The sequence below is a fragment of the Lissotriton helveticus genome, chromosome 12 (genome assembly GCF_964261635.1).
Source record: "Lissotriton helveticus chromosome 12, aLisHel1.1, whole genome shotgun sequence".
NCBI lineage: Eukaryota > Metazoa > Chordata > Amphibia > Caudata > Salamandridae > Lissotriton > Lissotriton helveticus.
In genome coordinates, this window is record NC_136073.1 from 186481347 (window position 1) to 186508482 (window position 27136).

The following is a 27136-nucleotide window of genomic DNA, read 5'->3' on the forward strand; positions in this document are numbered from 1 at the left end:
TTGCTGCAGCACACTAAACACTCACTCACTCTAATTATCTTTCAGCTTGTCTGTATGTTAAAATTAGATGTGGAAGGTTTTCATTACACAAGCAAAGTCAAGGGTACTTTTAAATTTTTATCATTTTATTAGTTTGTTTAGTTTGCTATTTGTCTGAATTGTCCTCACTCGCATAATTTTTCCTCACAAACTAGCAATATTTCCACAAAATGCCAATATTTGCTCATGAGTGCTAATATTTTCTCATGAATATCAATATTTCTCTTTGAGGGTCGTAGGCACTGTACATGGATGTGCCGTTTCCTGCAAGTAAACTGTAACACCATTTTCCCCATGACTTTGAAACTGGATGATGATTGTGATCTTTGATTCTGATAATATAAGAAGGGTGTGAAAGTTACAATTTTAACATGAAAACTCACATGCAGTAAACGTTCCAAGCTACATGTAAAATCCTAGTATTCACAAGAATTTGCAAAAAGATTGAGTGTGTAGAGGTTGACATAACACAACCTGACCAATGAAGATCTACTGAATATGAGTTAAGCAAAACAAATGCAAATATCATTGTCTTTTTACTAACAGTTGAGTAGTTCCAGATCCGGTTCTGCCCTATCAGGTCGACACTGCTATAACTTAAGAAAGGCTTGTAAGTGAAAGCATCAGTTTCCGGAATGAGGGATTGAGGCAGACATCAGTATTACAGTACGTAGTACAGGGGCAAATGTAGATGAGTAAAACTAATAGTACTGGGGAAACAAAGATAGCATGTGGTTTAAGCACACTCAAATGTTTTTTGATGGGCTATCTGTTTGGCCATTGTCTTTTGTAAGTTTGTCTTGAATGAGGTAGAATATGTTTTTTATTTTCTTAATCTCCTACATTTCACATATTTGTGGCATATATTCTTTAGACAATATGGGCGGCTAGTTATTAGTTGTAGAAAATAAGGGCTGCAGTCACAGGAAATGATTTCACCTTATAAAGGTTCTGAAAATGGCAATAAAATACATTACTTTCCAAACTCTAACAGTGTAATATGCCATACATCTCATATGATCTTCAGCGAAGATAGCAGTAATTTCTGTCCTGAAGTCCTAGAGCTTTTTTGCAGCAGCAGCCTAGTCCTGTGATATTTCAGAACTGCTATAAGTGACTTGTAGGCAGTAGCGGTTGGCAGTAGGAGTTACTGCAGGGCGGTGATGTGGGCAGGGGGAGGGGCAGAGTGGGGGGTAGTAATGTATGGATTACGGAGTTTTACGGGTAAGTAAACATTTAAATAAATAAAACGAATTTTGTTTCGCGCACTGTATCACATTTGGTGATGCAGTGCGCGCAACAAAATTCGTAACTCCTACTGCCGACAGCTACTGCTTGTAGGTGTTTGAGACACACATTTGTGTGTTCACGTCTTTGAATGAGTGATGTATTGGAATATGTACCTGCCAAACCACAAGCCGAACCTTCCGTTGCAGACATGAGCAGATGCATGTGTGCAAAGCAATCTGTGGCCAGCTAGATTGTTCTAGAAAAGCTTAACTTCGTTTTGAAGATTAGCACATGTGCAATATGCATTTGCATCTGCTTTTGCAGAGACTGGAAAAAAATGCAATGAATCAGGGTCTTAGTTTCTATTCTTTTCTCCTGAGAATGCAATCAAAACAACTACTTTTTTTGTTTCTTATATGAGCAGTGGAAAATAGAGCCACGTAACTTAAGCATCGGAAAATGCTTGCCCGCTATTAATGTACTTTTTTCTTTAGGAGCCAATCCACATTTATATAAGTATTTTGTGGTCACAAATTCAGCTGCTCAGTGCTTGATGCAGTGTTTAAAATATTTCGAACTGTGTGGGATCAAAATACACCAAGCTCCATATGAGCAAGTGTTAGCAAAGCAATTGATTTGATGTTTTTATGGAGACTGTACAAATGCACTTGACGTTGGTCTTCTAAGCCAAGACAGACCTTTCTCTAACTTACCTCTTCTATCCAAACTCACCTCATGGATAGCATCAACCTCCTTGATTCCTAACAATCAGGTTTCAGAAAAGGCTGCAGCATTGAAACTGCGATCCTCAACGTCATTGATGACATCCACAAATCACTTGATTTGGACCAATGCTGCCTACTCATTCTCTTAGACCTATTGGCAGCTTTCAAAACAGTTGACCACAAACTTCTCAGTAAGGTTCTTCAAGAAAGGGCAGGTCTAGATGGTGGTCCTACACTGGTTCTCCTCCTTCCTTCACAACCGCACCCAAAGAATACAAATCAGAAACTTTGTGTCCAACCTACGCCCCATCAGCCAGGGAGTCCCCCAAAGTTCAGTGCTCTCCCCGCAACTTCTCAACATCTACATGGAACCCCATCACCAACCTACCCAAAAAAGCCAACATCCCCTTCCATCTCTATGCAGATGACACACAGATCTATCTGGAAACCTCCTCCATCGATGATAGTGAGAGACTCAACGACACACTAAGAGAAGTCCAACACTGGCTTTCAAGTAACCACCTAAAACTCAATCAAGACAAAATGTAAATACTCCTAATTTCTAACAAAGAAGAGAACCCCCAAATTGCAGAATGGCTAAAATCTATTTATGCGCTCAATGGTAACCTCACCCTGGCGGACTCTCTTAAATCGCTAGGTATCACTCTAGACCCGAAATTGGACATGACCAAACACATTAGGAACGCTGCCAAGAACTTCCTTAACCTGAAGCAAAATAAAACCTTTCATCCTGCCCAAGGATTTCTAACAAGCCACCCAAGCTTTGGTGCTGTCTAGACTAGACTATGGGATCGCAGTCCTCTCATGTACAGCAAAATCACACCTTACTCCAATCAAAAAAACTCTCAACGCAACAGCCAGATTGGTCACCGGAGTTAAGAAATTCGACCACATCTCACCCGCACTCAGAGAACTAAAATGTCTCCCAGTGGAAATGCGCGCTATTTTCAGAACAGCCTGCCTCACGCACAAAAATGTCCTTCACACAGGCAAACCGGAATACCTGGCTTCCAAACTCAAAAAAGCCGGTCAGACCAGGTCCCTCAGAAGCTCGAACACCCTACTACTTATCCAGCTGAAAACACGCAAACAAAAAACCTCGGCCTGGTCCTTTGCGGGTAATGCGCCCAAAATCTGGAACTCTGTTCCCCCCACATCAGAACTATCTCCTCCTTTGCAAAATTCAAAAGACAGCTCAAAGACCTTTTCCTAGATCGTTCCCTAGCGAATCGTCAGGAGCCGCCGAAGCGCTGATGACACTACTCCCTGGAAGAGGAGCTCTGCCCAAGACAATTGCACTCTTCTAAGGCATTCCAAGACTTCAGTGCCCCAATGTTACACAACGTGCTTGAACTCCCAGTCCATGATCTGTACTATTACTGTATAATGTGATTTTTATGCAGTACGACTGTTGTAAAGTGCTCCAATGCCCTTGGATCTGGCCAGCGCTATATAAAACTTCATAATAATACGCCCTCATTTAATTCATGCATGGATTTCACCATGTGACCCGAATGATACAAATTCACTTCTGTGCAGTGGTTACTCAACCAAATTAGCTATCTTATCCATAAAACAGTATTAGAGATGTCTTTCTTTTGAAAGCATCAATTGGTTCAAATGGCAGCCCAACAGCCAGAGATCACAAATTGTTCACATTTCAGTAAAGTTGTAACCTTTCTCAGGAAAAAAAATCCCATGTGTTTTAATTATGCTCTTCTAGAATGACCAAGGACTGATGGGTGAAAGAGAAGTTATGAAAAGTCCTCTATATTATTGACAAATATCCTTCTGTTTGCTGTAATAATAATTTAGAAATAATTTAGCTACCAAATATTTTTTTAATTACTTATTCATGTGTTAGCTGTTTTAGGTTTTGATTTCATAAGGGAAAGATACCAGATTTCAGTGCCCTTGTGAGCATTTTTTACAGGTAAAAACATAAAAATACTAGCCGGGCCAATAAAAAAAACATCCAGCCCTAGGACCTCACATGTCAAATTATGTGTTGGTATTTAATTCTTTTAAACCATAGTACCTTTCAATGCAGACTAAAAGCCAGGTATCGAGGACCTTAATATATGTGGTGAAATTGTCTCCCTGCATTATTATATTCACCCTGTTAAAATTAAAGAATACTCACACATCGCCAAAAATGGTGGTAGAAATTGTTTTGTAATGTAACACTTTTGCATTTTGGGTGTTGAAGTTAACAGCAAATTGGAATGCGTCTGTTATTGTGCTCAGACATGAAAAAATCACTTCACTGCTACATAATTCATTACTATTACACTTATCAATAAAGTGCTGGAAAATTAACTGTAAGTGGGTTTTGTTAGCTCCCCAATGCATATTTATCAGACCTGTCATCCTTAGGGTGGTCTTCTCCCAAATGATTTGCCTGCATATCTCCTCTTTTTGCTGAATGTTTTTGTTAGCCTTTGGACTCTCAGCACTTAACCACTGCTGACCTGTGCACATTATTCTCCCTTAAAGATGGTAACATTAGCTTGTACACGATCGGCATATTTAATTTACTTGTAAGTCCCTTGTAAAGTGCTATACCATATACTCAGGGCCTGTGATTTAAATGCTAATAGTGTGACCGAAGCACCGTTTGTGACACCCACACAAGTAGCCCTTTAACCATGTCTAAGACCTGCAACTGCAGAGCCTGTGTGTGCAGTTTTACTGCCACTTTGACTTGGCATTTAAAACTCTATACCAAGCCTTAAACTGCCCTTTTATTATATGAAAACACCCCTAAATTAGGCCCTGGGTAGCCCATAGGGCATGGTGCTGTGTAAGCAAAAGGTCGGACTTGTACTTTTAGGTTTGTATGTCCTGGTAGTGACAAACACCCAAATGAGTACTGTGAGGCCTACTCCTCTGATAGGTTAACATTGGGAATTCCTTAATACACTTCTAAGTTGTACTTCCTGATTAGAAAGGAGTAGTTTTGTCATCTTTTATATTTTTGAATTGGTCATGATAAATCCTTGATACTGGCAAAGTTGAATTTAACATGACTACTTTAGAAATACCATTTTTAGAAAGCAAGCACATCTGGGGTGGGTCGCAGCTTCACTTCGTGCATCCCCTCTAGATGGTCACAAACACAGGAAGTGTAGGTGTGTTAGAGCACTCATCTGCATTCTGATGGCCTTTCCTGGGCTAAGGGAGGGAGGAGCTGACTCTTTACCTGAATAGGTAGTGTCCTGTCCCCACACAAAGGGCAGATTACCTCCTACTGAGAGTCTGGAGTCAGGGCTGGGAAGAAAATACTTCTTTGCACTTCAAAGACCCTTCTTTGAGTCACCCCCATTTCAAAGGCACAGCTGGCTATAAGTACTGGATCTCTGACCCTACCAAATAAGACACTTCCGTACCTACAACTAGACTCTGTCAGCAGAAGTGCTGTGCTGCATCAAGGACTGAAACTCTGCTAGACTGCTGACCTGAAAGGCCTGCTTTTCTTTCATGCTTCCCTGCTGCCTGCTGATCTCTGTCTCTACTGAGGCGAATTGGATTCTGTCTTGCACCAAAGAGAAATGCAAGAGCTTGTTGGTTCCTTTTGTTGCTTGAAACTGGGGCTGGGCTGGCTGTAGCGGGCAGCGGGCATTTCCCCTATGGGCTAGAGGGGTGGGGCCAACAGTTTCTTGCTGTTTTCAGTCCGGCCTTGCTTGAGACTCCATCCAGAACCTCCAATTTGGAACCAACGCATCATCGCCACTACATGGAGAAGATTGTTGCATTGCCCCTCCAGTGTAGATTAACCCGGTGCATCGTCTTCAGAACAGTCGCACTCTGAACCTAAGCTTCACTCAATGGATCCGACGCAGCGCTGTTACTGTGTGAAGAAAAACAACGCATCACCTTTACTGCGGGCTCGACATGGACGTATTGCTCATCTGTACCCTTCTTCTCACTGTTGTAACCAGGATTAAGGTTCTCTGTTGACCGCGCCTGGGTGGCTCTTTTCCCTGTCCTGCGTTCCAGCGTATTGGCTTGAACTATTGACTGTGCCTCTGTATATAGCATGACCAGTATACCCCTATAGGTGCTTATTGCTTCAAAGCACTAGAAATCTTTTTATTCTTTAATATTTCATGACTTATTGAATATTATTCATTATGGTCTTAATTTATTCATAAAATTATTGTCTGTTTTACTAACCCTATGTGAAGTCTTTATGTGGTGTTTTCATTGTGTTACTGTGTGTGTGTGCTTCACAAACACATTAAACAATTAATAATCCATGCACTCCCCAATTTCTCTAGAGTAATTCAATGTTTAAATTGTTTGGGTGTTGATAGGGTATGACTTACTGATCCAGAGCATCCTACAAAACTGCTAATCGTACACTATGTCAAGGTTGATAGTGTCCTCCATGAACTCTTCTGTGGCCCACGTTGGGGTTCAACATAGAGTTAGACCTTACAATTATTTAGTGTTCATTTTACTTTATCTCTCACAAAAATTAATTACACATATGAGGGAATATTTGGTTTACTGGTGTTGAGCAGACATGAGGGGCGCTGTTCTTGTCATTTAGACAATATGTGTATTTTGTGGTCCATGATGGCCTCCTCGTTCACGACCAGTATGTAAGTTTGAATGAACTAGTTGTTGACCACAATCATACATTGGTAGGATTATAATGGAATTAACTAAGGTGGAGAAAGAGGACTCTGACATTGCTACACTTGAAGGGGGTTGTATGCACCCATCGAAAGTCATGTTGGTAGGTCACTTTGAATAACTTTGGCAGCACACCAACACAGGTGGTTGACAGAGATTTGATAACATGCTCGCATATTTTCTATACATTCAGATGAATGTCCACATGTGACATGACTATGTTTGATTTATAATGCATGGGAGAATCTACGAGTGCATAAAGTTAACCCGATAAGAAATTGATCTAGCATATTTCCATTGGGAGCACAAAGAAGTGTTTTATTACAACCTCCTAACCACTCCAACAAATATTTTTGAAATTGTGGTACAATTAGACCTCTCGAAGACATTTAGTAAAGAAATATGTTGACATATTAAGTGAAACTAGGAACCAGACACCTATTTTCCTAGACTCTTGGGAGGAATTCCAGAAAATATCATGCCCCAGCTGAGCTCAGAAACATTTTGAGACCCAAGAAAACTAGCATGCAATGCTTTATATATATATATTCAAATTACATGTAGAACATGGCATACCTTGATGCAACATTGAAACCTTTATTAAAACATGTATTAATAGGTTCAGGACACAGCTGTACGATTACTATAACAATAGAACATAAGCACACTTTAAAATAGCTCTTGTGACAGGTCAGTAAATGTGTGGCATTTTAAATAATTATATATTACATGCACAACATGGTGAGGAGTTGATGCATATATATCTCAATACAATATTAAAACGTTTGTTACGATAGTCACATTTCACCAATACATAAATATTTAAACAATATGTATGTGGCCTTGTTATTCAAAAGAAGATATCATGTATCATTGAATACCTGAACTATGTATAGTAGACCTTGTCTTGAGCTATAGACATAATGCATGAAACCCACAGAGAAATGTAAAGTGGCATGTTTTATTGCGGGGATTCTGCACATACATAGAACTATGCACAGGAAAACAGGACCTCGTGTATAGGGGTTGTACCTTCCTACCACCTTAGAACCCAAAATCCAAAAACTGACTAGCTACAGTGTCTCATTCGTTCTCCTACTTAATCACAAAGCTACAAATGATTAGACAACACAGAACACAACACTTCCGACTCTCTCAGGAATCGCGGTAGCAAGACATACCCTTTCGCTCACTCACTCATACTTTTCCACAATAAGGATTGTCAGAGTCACTGTATAGTTCAAAATGTTTATTTTAACTATTGTGCTCTATAATGCAGTATAAGAACCACTACCTGCAGCAAAATGCATAAACCTAGCATTGTTACAATACCATAGAATATAAAGGGGTATGCCATCATAAACACACAGTAGAAAAAGGACTATAAGGCCTAACCATCCACCCCTTAGTAGGTTAAAGTTTATTATGTAAGGGAAGATCTCTGGGATTTGTTAGCAGACCCCATACCTTTGAGCCTAGATCGAAGCTTTACATCATAGGAACAGCATAACTCTTCTCCAAGGAAAGGTCTCTACAGGTGTGTGAACAACATGCATCCCCGTAATATCAAAGCACTAGTTTCCAGCAGTGTAGCTGGGTTTAGCATGTTTTTGTCCAGGTACTAGGGACTGACCAGAACAGAATAACAAGGGGCATGTTTATCGACCTTGCACATCGTGTTAAGACTAAACTCCAGGAACAAGCAGAGAATGCAGAAAGCAGACAGTTCTCATGTGAAAGGCACAAACAGAGTCTGGCAAAATAAAGTCATGTAGTAATGTGCGCAAAAGCAGCATCATGGCAGCAGAGCTCATGCTAACTTAGCAATGTCGATAATGACCCTAACGGTCATATACCACCATCCCCTTCGTAAGGTTGTAGTATATAGATAAAAGACCAAAACTGAGTTCAAATTGAAGCAGAGTTCCAAAGCATTTGAAAAAAACAAATTGGAAAAAAATTCAAGGGAAAACAATTGATGTATGTTGTTTAAAATGCATATTTTAAATATCAATTGAACATGAAGCATGTATAGTAGACATGGTCTTGAGGACGTAATATGATGCATAAAACCTATGGAGAGATATACAGTGGCATGTTTAATATGTATATTTGAATATTAGTTTTTATTTTGATCCTTGGTTTACAATGACCTCCTGATGAAGTACCTCTCAGTCCGAAATGCACTGAGGAGTTTTTGATTTTGATGATGATCATTCTTTACGTTTATTAAAGAAAAAATCTTGATTGAAGAAGAAAGAATAAAAGTTCAACAAACAATTGAAAGTTATGAATTACATTTTTGTTATATATAAGATATAATTTGGATGAACTGAATACATAATTTTTGAACCCCAATGTGGGCCACATAGAAGTGTGAGGGGGACTCTGTATCAACCATGGTACAGTGCATGATTAGCACAAAGATAATCCTGACTGCTCTGTGCCAAGCTAACAGAGTGTGAGCACAATTTATCTTTTAGTGTGTATCTAGCTAACCCTGACTAGAGTGGTGGTCCCTACTTGGACAGGGTGCATACCTCTGCCAACTAGAGACCCCATTTCTAACACTATTTTAAAAAATATTTTCTGAATCCCTTGAAGGCAATGTTCTTTATGGGTAGCTGTGGCTTTAGTTTTTGTTGAACAAGCAGAATAACGCAGAGGCAAAGTGACAGGGTACTCGGTCTAGGAGATGAATGATAGGCTAGTGCCCCAGAAGTGAAAGCTCCTTTCTGCAGTTTTCTGGTATGTACACAACTCACACTGTATGCCCCGGGTGACACAGAAGTTCAATAAGTGTGAGTGGCGCAGCCACATCTTACTCCACTCATTTACTGTTATATGTTACAATGAAACATATTAAACCACACAAAAGTGATTAAGTACAATATGCGCCTAAGTGAAGAGTTTTTTTCATCAACTTGGTGAGCTCCTATCCTACGGGATCAAATAGGTATCTGAGTGGCCACCATTCCCACAACTTATCATGGCATGCTTCATCCTCAGCAACCCTTAACATCAGAGTAAGATAATATCACTCAGGTGAACTTAATCAAACATGGGTGTTCTTGGATATTTTTTTCTTTAGGACTGTTGTAGTGGTCCAGATCTTATACTGTAGGTATCTCACTGTATACCCAAAAATGTCTCTCTATTAATAGGTACCCTCGAGATATATTTAAAAAACAAAATAGTGTGATATAAGGGTGAGGAATTATGCTTCACTTAACCACCTATGTCTGCCAACATGTTTCGACAGAGTTGTGTGCCTATACTGATCAACGGTCTTCTTCAGGGCTTAAGAACTCCCTGCCTGAATCATACATAAATTGCATGCAAAAATATGACACATACGGCTCTCATAACTGTTTGTTGAACTCAGAAGTGAACCCTGTAGATAGAAGCAAAATGTGAAATAATATATATAGAACGACCTTGAATGAGACGTACACTTCAATTAATGTCTATTATATGCAGCGTATTTCCCAGTATACATATGTATCTCCCGGCATACACACCCCACTCATGGCCACTGTAATGCTATAACAAGGAACAGTAAAACACATGCCAGAATTGACTGCCAGTGCAAATGGGACAATTATCCATATAAAAGATCACATCTGAACTTAAAGATGATGGAAACCCTCTGCAAGCTAACTGTGATACACAAGGGAGAACTAAATATGACATGGTCACGTACCAACTGAAATCAGTGCATGCTTTGTAGTGCTCGAGGCAGGAGAAGCTTCAGAAGCCACTCCTGCCCCAATAACCTTTTAAGCTTGCTTAGATCCTGTGAAGCATTTTTGTCACTCACTGAACCTATTGAATAATTTAAACTATGCTTAATGGAGTTTAGTGATGAGAATGGGGAGGGACGTCTTTACTCACCCTCCTAGTGTAAAATGATAAGTGAGCAGGCTAAATGCCATCTCTAATATTTCACAGCACTCTAAAGCAGCTACTGGATCTCATTTGGGCTGAACCAGAGTGTGCTTGATAGCCAGTAGGTAAAGAGAGTTGACCCATTTCACTATTGTATGTATGTAATGCATTGGGCTGACATAACATTTGAATGACACTTGAACAAACAAAACGGCAGAAGAGGGATGGTCTAATGCCTTTATGTATGCAATATATATATAATATGTAGAGATAACAATATGTTTACAGTAAATTGCTCCAGCACCATTTTCTGTTAAACCTAAAAGGGCAATACAGGCATAACTGATGTTGTTTGGCTAGTAATGCGCAGTTCAGATTTAAAAACAAGTACTCCAACAGAAAAAACACCCCTTCACTAGGTTATTGTTCATGGTAATCCTAAAGACTTTTATAAATGCATTGCCATCCGTAGTAATAGCATTACAAGTAATGCTCCCCATTACAGAAGAGAATATTGCCCAAAAAGTGACAAAATTGGAGCTAAAAAAACAATAAACTATTCTTAAACAGTCTTAGATCAATAGTTAGCTTTCACTGTGTCAACCATGAGTTCTGTGTACAGCTTAAGGCAATATGATGCAAAAGACAGTGGCCGCTCCTCGAGGGAGTGCTATGGGGTGGTGAGGCAGCGGAAGGACAGGGTGGAGTCTAGTAAACTCCGGCAAACGGCCGGACCGAGTAAATTGCATAAATAAATAAGAAAACAAATTACATTGCACGAGCTGCATCACCGATTGGGTTGCAGCACGTGCATTGTAATTCGTTTTATTTATGTACTTAACTCGGTTCAGCCTTATGCTGGAGTTTACTACCCCCCACCCTATCCCTCCCCCACCCCACTCACCACCTTGCAGTACTCCCTCAAGGAGCCGCCACTAGCCACAGAACCTGTGAATTGCACCATTATAGCTCTGATCCACAGGCAGTGCAGAGTTGACAGGTGAAGAGACATATTGGAACAGTGACTTTGTCAAAGGTGTGTTGTCATTAAACACTGAGGGAATGACAGAGCATTTGTTTGTGATGCATATGTCCTGTCCCTTTCTTTTATTATACCTATCCTGTTTCCAATGTATATTTTTTCACTGCCAGTTAATTGTTATGCCAGCACTATATACATAACTGCTAGTAATGCAGGAATATTTGTTTATAAAACTCTATTGTCAATAGTTTTTGAAAATTACCAAAGATTTGATTGACCCCTTGTAGTATTTATTTACATAATTTTAATATCAGCAAGCATATCAATTAAAAGGGCAGCCAATATTTATGAAGTAACTTTTTAAAATCAGCAGATTTTTTTATATTAATGTCTCATGACATAACAAAATTATCCCCATAATCCAAAGCATAGTTCATTAATCAGGGCTTCGTTTGAGTGTGTATTACACATTGACATTGTGGAAGGATGGGAGTTTGCATAGGGAATAGTCCTACATTTTCTTAACTTGCATTTACAATGTCTCATCTTTAATCTAAGAGTTGGATGGTTAAGTCAACAGGTTTTGCTGTAGCATGTTGAGCGTGTGTCATTCATGACATCATTCACTGCAGATGATTATAGACAATCCTCTCACCAGCATCCTGTGAGATGAACAACTGGATATTGGCACTGCTGGCATTTCACTGGCTATCCCCAGCTCTTCAATGTCACGAGATTCATCATTGATTGTAATTTGTGTTTCGAATCACTTTGAAGGTGCCAAATGAGTATACTTTTTTCCATGTTGTGTAATACTTAATTCATTTTTTATCAGTGCAAGATCAGGATGCACATTTTAAATACTTTAGCTGTGACACCTGTACTATCATTGAACATTAAATGAATGTTTCTTGGTATCAGAAACTCACAACATTTTACATTTTCTTGTTCTAACTTTTGGTCTTTTGGATTGGGAATCATTGACAAGTGGCTGACAAAATATGGGAGTCATTCAAACTAATTGTAACACTTAAGTTATGTTTCATGATTTATAATCGTAATATACTTTTCTTGTGCAAATGAAAGCATGAACATTTTTTTCTTCTTGATTTCTCCATTCAGGTAGTCCTCCAGCAACTGGTACTGGAACGTTACACGTTATTCTGGAAGACGTCAATGACAATGCACCCGTTATTTACCCAACGTGGGCAAAAGTGTGTGAAGAAGCAAAAGACCTTAATGTGGTCATCTTGGGAGCATCAGATAAAGATCTACGCCCCAATGTAGACCCTTTCAAATTTGAGTTGAGTAAACAGCTTTTACCGGATAAGGCATGGAAAATTACCATGATTAATAGTAAGTATTTATGAGTCTACATACAAGTCTTTCTCATGCCACCCTTCAGAATCCCTCATTCTTCCATTGATTTAACAAACTTTATATAACGGAATCTTCATGTACTTTGTCAAAATTCTAATATGTCTTATTTAACAATGCACTCTCTGGTATATATTTCCCTCTGCTATTTATTAGTGTATTCTGCTGTTATTCAGTGTGAAATTGCTAAAGTGGAAGCAACTAGCCTTTGAGGGCAATGATCCAAAGTTCAGGCCTTAGACATCAATATTTATCATGGAAGGTAGCATTTTCTCACCTCTGGAAGTGAGGTCTAGAAAGATAAAATATGCAAATCTCAGAGAAAGGGTGCACACAAGTGTGCTGGAAAAATCATCTATTACAACAATACTGTGGGCGAGAGTCCTTTTGAGCCATATTTGGCTTCTATATGCCCAGACAATCTGACACACAAAGGTAACTCGTTTCTGTGAAGAAACCTGTGCTCCTCCTTTTAAAATAGGTGCAAGCCCCATTTTTGGCAAGTTTACTACAAGTAGCCAATTTATGAGACTTTTAAGAAGTAAGGAATGAAGATCCAAACCAAGGCAAAATGTTATTTTCTTTGTATGACAGTATTACATAAAGTGGTAATGTTAATTAACAGAAATGCAAATAAGGAGAACAAAAAGACAAAGTATGATCTATGTTGTTGACCAGAAGTAGGCACCTTCTGAAATTAACTGGAGTGTAAAAATGGATGTAGAAAATTTGGTGGCTCGTCCAATTTCCCCTTAAAAGTTTACATTTCGATGTATGCCTCACAAGGACTAATGCAATCCAGACTGTCCAGTGGTAACCGGAAGCTTCCACCAAAAAAGCTCTGGGTGGGAAACATAAGCATCCACTGGTAAAGCCAATTGGTCTCAACAATGCCCAAGCTTTTGGCCTTGTCAATGTGTATGTCTTTTGCCATGTTGTTTAGAAGCACATCTGTTGTTTAGCATTAATCAGTCAATCAAAAATGTATAGAGCTTGGCAAATCAACTGTGAGGGTTTCGAGTTGCTGGAGCTGTTAGCTGCTGCATGGAGGTTTGATCATTCAAACAATCAGGTCTTTAGTTCTCTTTTGAATTTCTAGATTGACGGTGCTGTCCTGAGGTGAAGGGGAGGTTGTTCCAAGCCTGGGCTGATAGGTGTAAGAAGGACGTCCTCTGTTGTTGGCTTGACAGATCCGTTGGGTGTCTGTGAGGGAGAGGGAAACTGATCAAAGGTTTCTGGTCAGGAATTTGTTGAATTATGCTGGTCCTTCATTGTGCAGGGTCTTGTAGGCGTGGGTCACCATCTTGAAATGGCAGGAGCCAATGTAGTTTCTTGAGATGTGGTGTTATGTGGTTTCTCCTGGGGAGGTCAAATATGAATCTTGCAATTGGGTTCTGTATTGTCTGGAGTCACCTCAGGGGGTGTGCAGTGATTCCTGCATAGAGTGTGCTTCTGTAGTCCTGTCTACTGGTGATGAGGGCTAGCATGGTGGTCCTTCTGGTGTCCACCCAGAGCTATCTGAATGTGGAGATATAGGCAAATGAGGCTATTTTTACTTGCTTCTCGATGGTTAGCTTGCTATCCAGGATGAGGCTGAGGTTGCGAGCATGGTCTGTTGGGGAATGGGGTGTGCCGAGCTCTGTGGGCCACTATGTGTCAGTCAATGATGAGGTGTTGTTCGCAAAGATGAGGACTTCCATTTTTTCGGTCTTGAATTTGAAACAGTTGTCCTTCATCCAGTCTGTGAAGTTCATCATCCATCTGTGGAAGTTAACTTTAGTGGTGGGGGGATCTTCAGACAGTGTGGGAATGAACAGTGTCGTCGGTGCAGGAGATGATATTTGGTCTGTGCGACCTGACGCGGGCAGCCAGGGGAGTCATGTAGGTGTTGAAGAGGGTTGGGCAGAGGAGAAATCCTTGGGGGACTTTGCAGGTGAGCTTCTTGGGCTCTGAGGTGAACGGTGAGAGGCAGATCCACTGGGTTCTACTGTAATGTAATGTAATGTAATGAGCATTTCTACCGCGCAGCTTCCACTCCAAGGAGTATCTTGGCGCATTACACAACTCAGATGGAGGAGTCGGAAAGGGAAAAAGAGGTGCTCTGATTTCTGATCACACATTACACTAAAGTCCTACAAGTGGCGTCGGGCAATGAGAAGATCCAAGTTTTCAATGCCTTCCTGAAGGGGGCTTCTTGAGAAAAGGACCGCAGAAAGAGTGGAAGTTTATTCCAGGCTTTAGACCCGAGTACAAAAAGGGATTTGCCACCTTTTGTGGCTAGTTTAAAATAGGGGAGGGAAAGTAAATTCTGACTTGCAGATCTCAGACTTCGTGATGGATAATATCTTTTAAACCCATTATATAAATAGGTAGGGCCTCGTTGGTGAAAAGCCCGGAAGGTAATTAGAAGAAGTTTAAATAAAATTCTTTTACCTATTGGCAACCAGTGAAGGGTGTTTAGGGCTGCTGAGGCTGACGATCTACGAGGCAGGCGTAGAACAAGGCGGGCTGCCGCATTTTGGACCATCTGTAATTTGTGGAGAACAGATTTATTAGCTCCAACGTATAATCCGTTACAGTAGTCCAGCCTAGAACTTATTAAGGCCACTGCGACAGTTTTCCTCGCCCATAAAGGGAGAAGATCAAAAAACGTCCTTAGTGCTTTAATGATTTGAAAGCACGTGCCTGCTACTGCTACAGCCTGGGGTTTAAAGGATAGCTGGTTATCAAATTTCATGCCCAAATTGTGAACAGATGCTATTGTATTGGGGGGCACTTCAGCATCCGAAGGCCAACATGCTATTGGGGAAAAAAGATTGTCATTCCCAAAAGGAAGGATCTCAGTTTTTCCGGCGTTACACTTTAAATGGTTATTAGTCATCCATTTAAAGATTGCTGCAAGGCAATCCTTAAGATCTTCCTCGGCACCTGGGCGCTCCTTATCCAACACCAAAATCAGTTGGGTGTCGTCAGCGTATGAAATAGAACTGATCTTGAATGACGCGATCAGTTTCATCAGGGGTGCCATATATAGATTGAAAAGAACAGGGCTCAAACTAGAGCCCTGCGGCACCCCTGAGCTGACGTTTTTGGCCTCAGATTGGTATGGCCCTAAAACTGTTATTTGGTGTCTGTTGGTAAGGAAATTCCTACACCAGGCCAACACCTGTCCCCCTACCCCTGCGGCAGCCAACCGGTCCACTAAGATGTTATGAGAGACCGTATCGAAGGCTGCCGACAGGTCAAGTAGGATAAGGACAGCCTTCTTTCCTTGGTCCATTGCTGCCCTAAGTGTTTCTGTAGTATATAATAGGGCTGATTCGGTAGAGTGTTCTGACCGAAATCCTGACTGATTGGGATGGAGAATGTTATTCTTCTCCAAAAAGTTAGTCAACTGGCTGTTGACAAACCTTTCAGTCAGCTTGGAAAGAATGGGTAACAAGGAAATCGGGCGTAGGTTGGACAGGGTAGTAGGATCGGCCAGGGCCTTTTTTTGGAGCGGCTTAACAGCTGCCAGCTTCCAATCATTGGGGATATTAGCCGTTGCTAGAGAGGAATTGATGATTTTGTTTATCATTGGGTTAACCATCTCTATTAATAAATGCAACACCGGGGGAGGGCAGGGATCAAAGGGGGAGCCTGATTTACTGGCTAAGATCGCTTTGGCGGATTCCTCCAAAGATACTGGGGCAAAGTCATCCAAGCAAGGGTACGATATCGTCTCCCCTTTCTCTTCAGCATCCATTATTGCAACAGTTCCTGATGGAAAGGTATTTGTAATGGCCAGGATTTTATTGTCGAAATAATCAGATATCGCATTGCAGAAGTCTTGCGATGGAGGGATTGCTTGCGATAGAGCTGAAGGATTCATAAAATCCTTAACAATCTTAAAGATTGCTTTTTGTTCCTGGCCAACCAATGATATGGCCTGCAGATAATATGTTTTTTTTGCTGACTTTATTCCTGCATGGTACTTCCGTCTCGCTTCTATATAAGTAGTACGTGCAGTTGTGTCATAATTTCGACGCCACCTCCGTTCCTTTATTTTTACTTCACCTAATTCAAGCTTGAGAATTGTTGTAAACCAGGGGGCATTCTTTTTTGGCTTCCTGGATTTGGGGTTTTCATTTCTAGATGATTTAAGTAACGTACCTGCTTCAGCAATCCAGTCACAGAAAGTCTGATTATCAGTGGAGGTACAGTCAACTAGAACTGGTAGGCTAGTCTTAAGTTTCTCAACAATGTCAGGTCTGCTGGCTAATAACTTCCAATCCGGAAGAATTTTAGTATGCAATGTGTCATTGCCCTTTAGAGGCCTTGAGGAGGGTTTCGGAGTCCCAATTATATTAAAAGGAATTAAAAAGTGATCTGTCCATACCTGAGGACAGGGGGGTTTAGCTATCAGACTGGGATAATTAGAACAAATACAATCTAGCAAATGTCCTGCATGGTGGGTGGGTTCCTGATTCACGAGAGTGAGACCCAACACTTCAATTGTGTCTAAAAAACCGCTGACCCCAGAATCATTTGGGGACTCAAGGTGCAGATTGAGATCGCCCAGAACTGAGAAGTTGGAAAACCTGAGTGTTAGATCGGTCAGCACCTCACCTATAGAGTCCAAGAATTTTATAGGAGAGCCCGGAGGGCGGTAGATAAAGGCCCCCGAGAAAACAAAGGAATCCCGGATTTCAAGAGAGAAGGCTAAAGCTTCTGCCTCTTTTATTTCCGTCAGTTCTTCGATAGAACATTTGAAAATGTTTCGATAAATAATAGCAAGGCCCCCACCCCGTCGTTCATGTCTATCTAAGCGCTGAATAAGATAATCATGAGGCAAGGCTATGGATAGAGCGGGATTACACCACGGCTTTAGCCACGTTTCTGTGACCAAGAGCCAGTCCAGATGTGAATCGGTGATAAGGTCGTAAATATTCTGGGCATTTTTCACTAGGGAGCGTGCGTTAATTAGACCACCTCACACTAGAATAGTGTCTGTGGGTGTCTCTGTTGCTAGTTCAGGGCTTAATGTCGTGTGACAATGGGCACAGCTAGCAGGGCCATGCCAACTGTGAGGTAGTATGGAACAATTACAAGGGCCACGGGGCCCTTGAAATGATAACAAAAAGTCACGGGACATACCTGAGTCAGGAGTTTGCATTACAACAGGTATACGGTTTGTCAGAGTCACCCGCCACCCACGCCTCCTTAGTGCTGACGGGCGCAGACGGGCAGACTCTGGCTTGACTCAGGCGAGAGTCAGGCGTTTCCGCTGCGCGTCACCGCTGCCCGGAGAGGTGTGAGCTTTAAATAGAGGCTCACCTGCTGTCCAATCAGAGCACTAGAGCGCTCTGGCAAGTGGCGTGGTCGGAGTCCAAACCACCCCCAAGATGGCGGCAGGCGCCTCGAGTGGCAGTAAAAGAAACGCTGCAAGCCGCTCTACAAACGGTGAGGGGCACAATTACAGTGCAAGTGTGTGGGCGCAGTACTATATGATAAAACCAGGGGCTAAGAACACAGTTTTAAATTAAATAGCAAAAACGGGAATTATTAAAATGTCAGTAGCGCTGTGCACCTAGTTACCCTCTAGCGCTAACGCGCAATCTAAAACTAAGCACACCTTTCCCAAACGGGGAGGTGCAAGGCAATCCATTTGAGGGTGTATCCTTGAATCCTGATGTGGTGGAGCCTGTTGATCATAATATGGTCAGAGACTGAGTCAAACGTGGTGGACAGGACCAGGAGGATGAGGGCTGCTGTATCCCCGCAGTCCAGGAGGGCTCTGGTGTCATCTGTGGCTGCAATCAGGGCCGTCTTAGTGTTGTGATTAACTCTAAATCCAGATTCAGAGGGGTCCAGGAGGTTTTGATCCTCCAGGTGTTGGGTGAGTTGCTAATTGATCGCTTTCTCAAGGATTTTTGCTGAATAGGGGAGCTGAGAGATGGGTCGGTAGTTCTTCATTTCAGTTGGGTTGGCAGATTTCTTTTCTGGAGGGGCCTCACTTTAACATGTTTCCAGTCCTCAGAGAAGGAAGCTGCTGTGACGAAGGTGTTCAGCAACTTTGTGAGCTTGTCACTTATTGTCTTGCCCACAAGGTTGAAGATGTGGTGGGGGCTTAGGTCCGTGGGTGCTCCAAAGTGCAGAGTGTTCATGATAATGACAGTGTCTCGTGCGGTTAGGAGTTTCCAGTGGTTGAGAAGGAGTTTGGGGTTTGTGTTCATGCATGTGAGCTGGTTGATGCTGTCTGTGGTGGAGGGTTGGTGTTCAAAGTTTTCATAGGTGGCTTAGATCTTGTCATGGAAGAAGTATGCGAGGTTGTTGCACACTTCCAGTGAGGAGGTGATGTCATTCTCTGTGGCTGCAGAGTTGGTAAACTGCTTCATGATGGTCAAGAGTTCTTTGATGTTGTTTGCCCTGGTTTTGATGCAGTCTGGTAGGGCATTCTTCTTGTTTTTTTCAGGAGGTGATGGTACTGGTTTAGAGAGGACCTAAAGGCGGTGCAATTTTCCTTTTTTTTGCTGATGCACCACTTCCTTTCAAGTTGTCAGTAGTTGTATTTGGTGGAGTGCAGTTCCTCAGTAAATTAGCTTGCTCTTTTAATTTGTTCTTTGGCCCTGACTGTCTTAGCGGGGGGAATGGCATTGGCACAGTCTGTGCTCCACTGGGACAACTCTCAGCTGCTTGTTCAGGGTCGTGTGTAGAGTCTGGGTGTTGGGAGCGGAGAATGTCACTCCACTGGACTTCTGATACCTTTTTTCAGTCTCTGTGTGTGGATCTGGGGGGCAGGGTGTCAGGTTTGGTGGGTCCTAAGATGGTGAAGTGTATGCTGTGGTGGTCGAACTAGGAGAGTGGTATGGTGTGGATGTACGTGCCTCTGTTGCTGGAGGTGAAGATGGGGTTGAGAGTGTGCCCTGTGATGTGGATAGGGTTGGTGACGAGCTGTGTGAGGTCGATGTTGCTCATGCTTTCCAGGAGGTCAGTGGATTTGATGTCATTGTGGTCATCAAGGTAGAAGTTGAGACCCCCTAGGAAGATGTAGGACTTAGCATCGATTGCGATCGGGGTGATGAGTTCGGGGATGGCATTGCAGAAGGGGTGTGGTACTGGTGGTCTGTAGGCAATAGTTGGTAAACTGCTTCATGATGGTCAAGAGTTCTTTGATGTTGTTTGCCATGGTTTTGATGCAGTCTGGTAGGGCATTCTTCTTGTTTTTTTCAGGAGGTGATGGTACTGGTTTAGAGAGGACCTAAAGGCGGTGCAATTTTCCTTTTTTTTGCTGATGCACCACTTCCTTTCAAGTTGTCAGTAGTTGTATTTGGTAGAGTGCAGTTCCTCAGTAAATTAGCTTGCTCTTTTACTTTGTTCTTTGGCCCTGGCTGTCTTAGCGGGGGGAATGGCATTGGCACAGTCTGTGCTCCACTGGGACAACTCTCAGCTGCTTGTTCAGGGTCGTGTGTAGAGTCTGGGTGTTGGGAGCGGAGAGTGTCACTCCACTGGACTTCTGATACCTTTTTTCAGTCTCTGTTTGTGGATCTGGGGGGCAGGGTGTCAGGTTTGGTGGGTCCTAAGATGGTGAAGTGTATGCTGTGGTGGTCGAACTAGGAGAGTGGTATGGTGTGGATGTACGTGCCTCTGTTGCTGGAGGTGAAGATGGGGTTGAGAGTGTGCCCTGTGATGTGGATAGGGTTGGTGACTAGCTGTGTGAGGTCGATGTTGCTCATGCTTTCCAGGAGGTCAGTGGATTTGATGTCATTGTGGTCATCAAGGTGGAAGTTGAGACCCCCTAGGAAGATGTAGGACTTAGCATCGATTGCGATCGGGGTGATGAGTTCGGGGATGGCATTGCAGAAGGGGTGTGGTACTAGTGGTCTGTAGGCAATAGTACCTCTGATGGTGCTTTTTTCATCTGCGAGTAATTGGAAGTTGAGGTGTTCCATTACTGGTGTCGGGTCATCAGGGGATGTTGTGCAGCAAATGGTGTCCCTGCAGATGATGGCTTTATTGCCTCCGTGCATTTATTTTCAGTATCAGTGTGTTGTCTTGTAAATCTTTGAGATGGTGGTTGTGATGTCTGGGGCAGAGGTGGGGTTTAGCCAGGTTTCTGATGATGTCTGGGGTAAGGGAATAGATTGTCTCCCAGACCAGTAGAATGCACTGGAGTTGTGATGTGGTGCTCTATGTTGATTTAGCAGGTGCAACCGTGGTTGTGGTGCCGCTGGTGTCAGTAACTGCTTCAGTGCTTTCAGTGCTGATAGTGAGGCAGCAGTGTTGGCAGGAGAAAGGCCTTCTAGTGGTGTGCAAGAATATTTGGCAGCAGAGGTTTTTGGTGCATCCTGGGACCAGGTCTAGGAGGTCAGTGGTGGTGTACTATAATGGGGTGTAAGGGCTCTGGAGTCGGTCAAGGCGAAGACGGGCTTGACTATGACACACCCACTGCATGCGGCAGCCTCCGTTAAGTAGCTCCTGGGAGGAGGGAGTATTGCTGGGAGGCGGTTGGCAGGGCTAGGCGGGAAGCGGGAGAACAGGCCAGAGGCAAGAGAGGCAACTGGGAAAAACAAGGAAAAAGCTGTGAAAAAAGAGGCAGAAAGCAGGAGGAAGCATTCAGAAAAACAAGGCAAACAGCAGGAGGAAGCAGTTAAATGAGGCAAAAGCAGGAGAGAGTAATGCAGTGACGTATGAGAGCTGGACACAACTAAAAGATGTGACCAGCGCAGGCCAAGTTATAACACTTTTTTTAATGTGAGTATAGGGTGTGGATGGGTCAGGAAAAGAGAAATAGCCGGAAGGAGAGTTAATATTATTGTGCAAAAAAGCACTGTATTAATAGCGCGTCTAGCACTGTGATCTTTCATTGTGCCCATACGCGGTCTCAAGAACGACTGCCTGCCTAATTACAATGCGACCGAACACTGTTCAGTTGGATACTCCATTTCTCTATGGGAGCTTGTGTTATGGCCATAAACGGGCCGTAATACCGGCTCCGATAAAGAAATGGGTGTGTGTGTAAAACCCTACACCCTGTGGCAGGCATCCCATGATGCTTGCCACACAGTGCATGGATTTACAGGGGGGCACCCTCAGTACCCCCTTGCCCACCAACTGTAGGCCACGGAGGCAAGGGTGGCCTGTTAGGGGCCCCCAAAGTCGATTTCCGACAGTTTTTCTGTGTCGGAAAGCGTGGCATGGAAATGCTGTGGGAGACCGACATGGTAATCCCGACTGCAGATACGCAGCCTGACATGTATGGTGTGGTTTTGACAGACCAGAAGACTCCAAGAGCAGGTCGGAACTACATCAGAATGACCGGCGGGTTCACGCACCGACTTCGACATTAAAATCAGCAGTCGGACCGCAAACTGACCGTGTCAGTCAGAAAGCCTCCAACCGTGGTCAGAAAGCTTCCTACTAGCGGTCAGAGGCTTTCCGAACGACATTGTAATCGGCTCATAAGTATTTTGTATGCTGTGTATACTATTGAGGCATCACAGTGAGTCAATCAATGCACCTAGTGCTGTGAAAATTCGTAATGCCAACAAAGGCCAAACATGTTAAGGTCACAGCGTACAATACAGCAGTTAATGGGGCAGTTAAAACACACTACTTGAAAAGGGGGATCTAGAGGCCAAGATGGCGGTTGGGAAATGGGCACGGTATGCCTTCCTACTAGTTAAGAGAAACCAAGGATATTTTGTTTATTCAGGAAGTGTAAGAAATTGAACTAATTTGAAATCAGGTGAATAGGATATCTGTGGATATTAAAAGTCTGTGAGAGCTGGATAATGGTGAGCATAAGAATAACATTTTAAATAAGTGAGAATGAAGTGAAAAAGGATTTTTAAAATATAGGTATTACACTAAAAAAATCCTCTTATATTTGTCAGAGAAAGAAAAGTAAACCGGCACCCTCGGAAAACAATGTCTGACATGTGATCTTGGTCTTTGAATGCATAGCAAATGTAAAGAGATAAGAATAAGATTTACTGGCTCATTTACAGAAATGCAGCTCGGAATGACTGAAAACGCAAGCGGTCAAACAGGCAATCTCAGAAGACACGTGTGACATATAATCTTAGTTTTTTAATGCACAGCAAATGTGATGAGATAAGAATATGATTTACAGGTTTATTTAGAGAAACAAAGCTCCGAGGAGCTGAAAACACGAGTGCTCCTGTGATTTGCTTACAAAGATGAAAAAGTGTAGTTCCTTAAGCAGTTCCTTAAATGGAGGCAGTGAATGGATAGTAGTAATTGGTCCCTGCTCTCAAGGAGGGATAAACAGAAGAAGTAGCATAATGCATGCATTCCATGGACAAATGGGGACAAAGAATAGGAGAGCGATGATGAAGCCGGCAAACAGGAATCCTAAGGGTGGTCTGAAGGCCACAAAGTATATTCAACTTGCCTCAGAGACAGCACTTGTGCTGTCTAGCCGAGACCTAAAAAAGAGCATGACAAGCTTGAGAACTGAAATGTTGTCACTGGGCCTTCATTGGAATTTTCTCAAAGCTCTTTTTTCTCAAAGTTCACCACAAGTTCTGTTTGCACAGCTCCTTTGCAAAAAAATCTTTAAAGACAGGATTATTGGATTCCAGCCCACTTCTTTGAATTTCACTAGCATCCCCACAAGTCATCATCCAGAAGACATATCCAGCAAAGAAATGTCAACTGATCTACTAGGAAGCAATTGTTTCCACTGACGTAGATTCTTAAGTTCCCTTCAAACTAGGGCAGAGTTTTCATTGGGTGAGACTGGTTTCAGCTGTAGGACGTTGTGGTGTTTACTTCTGACGAATAAACGTGTGCCACCACTAATGAAGTAAATGATAGAACCTGAATTCAAAGTAGAGAAGTAATTTACAATCACAGATGATCTCTAGCAGGCAGCTATTTTTCAGTTTAGTAGACAGGGAAGTCACCTTTGTTCTTCAGATCCAGGCAGATTCTATCCTCTGTGTTGATGAACAAGGTATCTCAAAGTATAAGGTACTCATTGATGTGTGACCTAATTTAGTCAATCGTAAAAACATTCTCAAACTTCCTAATCCAATATTGAATGACATATTTGACGTTGTAGCAAATGTTTTTTTTTGTTTTGTTTTTTTTAAACCTTTATTGTACAGAAGGCGCGCACAGATACGGGCCTACAACCCACCGGGCCGGCCACCACAATAAAGAGACATACGAGGCAATACAGGAGAGACAACAGGATTTCTAAATAGCTCATATGAAAGGCAAAGGCAACAAGTCTTTGAGTCGCCATCACGGACAGGATAAAAGTAGGTTAATTTTATAATAGAAAAAAGGGTGTCACAGGATAATGACAATCTGTAAAGTCCAGAGGGCCGTGGCGGGCCGTGAGCAAGCCGAAGTCTCGAATACAGGAAAAGACCAAAAAAACAGTACATTTTGGCAAAGGCAGAACGTGAGTCCCACATCAAGAACAATCACAATCGCTGCTCAGCACCCACCCACCACTACCAGGGCACATAATAATAAAACAGCAAAAAATACGCTTACAAAACTAAAAGCCCTCCGTTACAACAACCCAAAAGAGGAAAAAAAAAAAAATGGGGTGGGGAAAGGGAAAAAAAGGGGAGGAAGAGGACATCAAAAAAGGGGAGGGAGAAAGTGAGGGCGCAGCGACAGTGCACGCCCCCCACGGCTAACAAAGCACCCAATACTAATTCGGCACATGGAACTAGTGGCAACAGGAGAAATGAATGCGTAGTAAACCGTGACAGCAGACATACCAAAAGGGCCAAGCCAGCACAAACACCCCGGGGGGCTACGTGCCGACACCGCGCCACGAAATTAGGGGATACATAAGAGCCATAGAACCAAAAAGAGGAACAGGGAAAGATACAATAAACAGACCCCCCCACCACCCCGCACAGCCCACCCTGCACCCCTGCAGAAGGCTATGGCCTACCCCCCAGCAGCGTGCCTGTCGCCCTAATTAGAACCCGAAATATAGAGAAATATAAGAAAGAAAGAATCACTTAGATTAAAAAGGGGGGGAAGGGGAAACAGGGAAAAACAGCGGGAGAGGAGCCACATAATCAAAACCCCTTCAGCTCCCACCCCCCCGCCCGAAAATACTCAGAGCCCACGGGAAGATAGTAAACACACGGATAAGCTCCAGGAACGTAAAGACGTATCAAACATAATCATACAATTATGAACGGATCACCCAACCATACCACAAAATAACAGTCCACAGAGGCAAGATCAGCTCAACCCTGTCCACGTTTTTCGCAAACTGTAATCGTCCAACGCACCAGGAACCAGATCACATGGAACCGGAGGTGAATAACAGGGAGTCGAATCAAAAATACACTCAAGTTGTAGCGATCGTGACCCGGATGATCCAGAAAGTACAGTAACCACTTCAGGCAAAGCAGGCAAAGTTCCGATGAGAATACGGAGAAAGCCGGTCCAGCGGCACCGTCACAGGATCTTCGTATGGCCATGTGAGGCAAAAGAGGAAAAGGAGACCCATCGAGGTCGGTCCAGACGGGATCCAACCGGGGAACTTCCGGAGCAGAAGGAGGCACAGGACGAAGAAGGGCAGCGGACCCCCGCACATCCACACCAACAGCAGCCTCCAGGTCCACGACCCCAAGGAAAGTTCCAGCAGCACACAACAGAGATGAAGCCGCACAAACCGAGGGGGGTCCGGCAGGCCCAACAAAGGGACCCCCCTCCAGGATAGCGGTCGGTGCGGTCATGGATGCCCCCCAGGAGCGCAGGGCGGCGAGGATGTCACGAAGCGTAGGCTCACCTTTACAGTATTCAGCAAACGTGCCGCGCGGCGGACCCGCATCGCCGGTCCCCGCAAGGCCGAGAGTCACGGGGCCGGCCGCCATCTTAGAAGCCCGTCGGGGCCGCTGCGAACACCGACCCCCGCCCGGATATCAGCGGGGCAAAACAGGACACCGGCAACCACCAGCGGAGATGCCACCAGGGCAGGAAGGGGAGCCACCAGAAGAAGGCGATGCGCCGGCACCCCATATGCCGCCGGCACCGTTCTCCGAGTCCGGGCGGAGGAACTCAAAATGGCCGGGCCGGAGAACAAAGGGGAGACGAGCCAGATGTACGGTTAACCCCGTCCATGGAAGTCAGCTCCCCAACACCAGGCCGCAGGACCGCCGGACCAGGCCCGGGAGGCCGCAATCGGTCTATTAGCACATCGGCCCCTCCGACCGACTCCACACCACCACCAAAGGCCGGCCACCGCGCCCCGTCCAGTCTGGGCGCCGCCAAGGAGTGCCAGGCCCGGCCGCTCCGGAGGCCCCGAAGCAGACAGGGGCGTAACTCAGGATCCGTGACACCCAGGAATCACCGGAGCAGACGGTAAGTGCCTGTGAGTTATCGTCGTTCCACTGCACATCGTGGAATACTTCCCGGGGCAGGATAAAGTACAGGATATTTGTTGCAGACAGGAGAGTGATCAGAGCCGAGCTAAAACGCGGCCATCTCGGACGCGAGCTTGGCTCCTCCCCCGTAGCAAATGTTTTTAATCAGGTAAGGAATTTGCATGTGTTAGGGAAAATGTATTTTGTTAAAGTATAAGATATTTGCAGTTTGAGTCTGGCTTTACATTTTATTCCACTTTGTATGAAATTATGTCAGGGATTAACATAATTTTAGCCAATCATTCTATTATTACCACACTCGGGATCATGCAGCACCTGCAAATTATCTTTGAGCACAGTGTTCTCTCATTGTTTGTCAGACATTATTGCTGGAGGTATCATGGCCTGTTGGGTGGTCATTTAATCAAAATTACTAAGAAATTCCACATACATTAATGCTAAAACTCTTTTATTATTATAATTTTTAAGTGACAAGTCAGCTCCTCTAACTATGCCATGGGATGCACTGAAAGTTATGATTGGGGGACAGACTCTAAATTACATGATGCATCCTTGATCTTCTCCCATTGACTTTCTACTAGGTCTCTGTCATCCTCTAGTTCTTGCAGGACTTGAAACTTGGTACTAGGAGTGACTTAGTATTCACTCCATTTCTCTGCATCTTTGAGGAGAGTGGTGTTAATCGCTGGTGTTGGTCAATTCCATCCTCGCTTCCTTCAGCTTTAGCCTGGCCATGATAATGTGATGGTCTGACGCCACGTCCGCTCCTCTCATCACTCTCACATCTTGCAGGGACCTCTGGAACTTCTCGCAATGCAGATATGGCCAATCTGCTTCTCTGTTGAATGGTCTGTTGACACCCA

The 27136-nt window shown here is 43.3% G+C and overlaps 1 protein-coding gene across 1 annotated transcript in view; it reads left to right on the forward strand.

Annotated features, from left to right (window-relative positions):
* Positions 1-27136, forward strand: part of CDH13 (cadherin 13) — a 2391456-nt gene that overhangs the window by 2156068 nt on the left and 208252 nt on the right. Inside the window, exon 12 of the mRNA XM_078669939.1 lies at positions 12649-12882. Coding sequence (XP_078526065.1) covers positions 12649-12882 — 234 coding nt within the window. The remainder of the gene's footprint in view (positions 1-12648; positions 12883-27136) is intronic.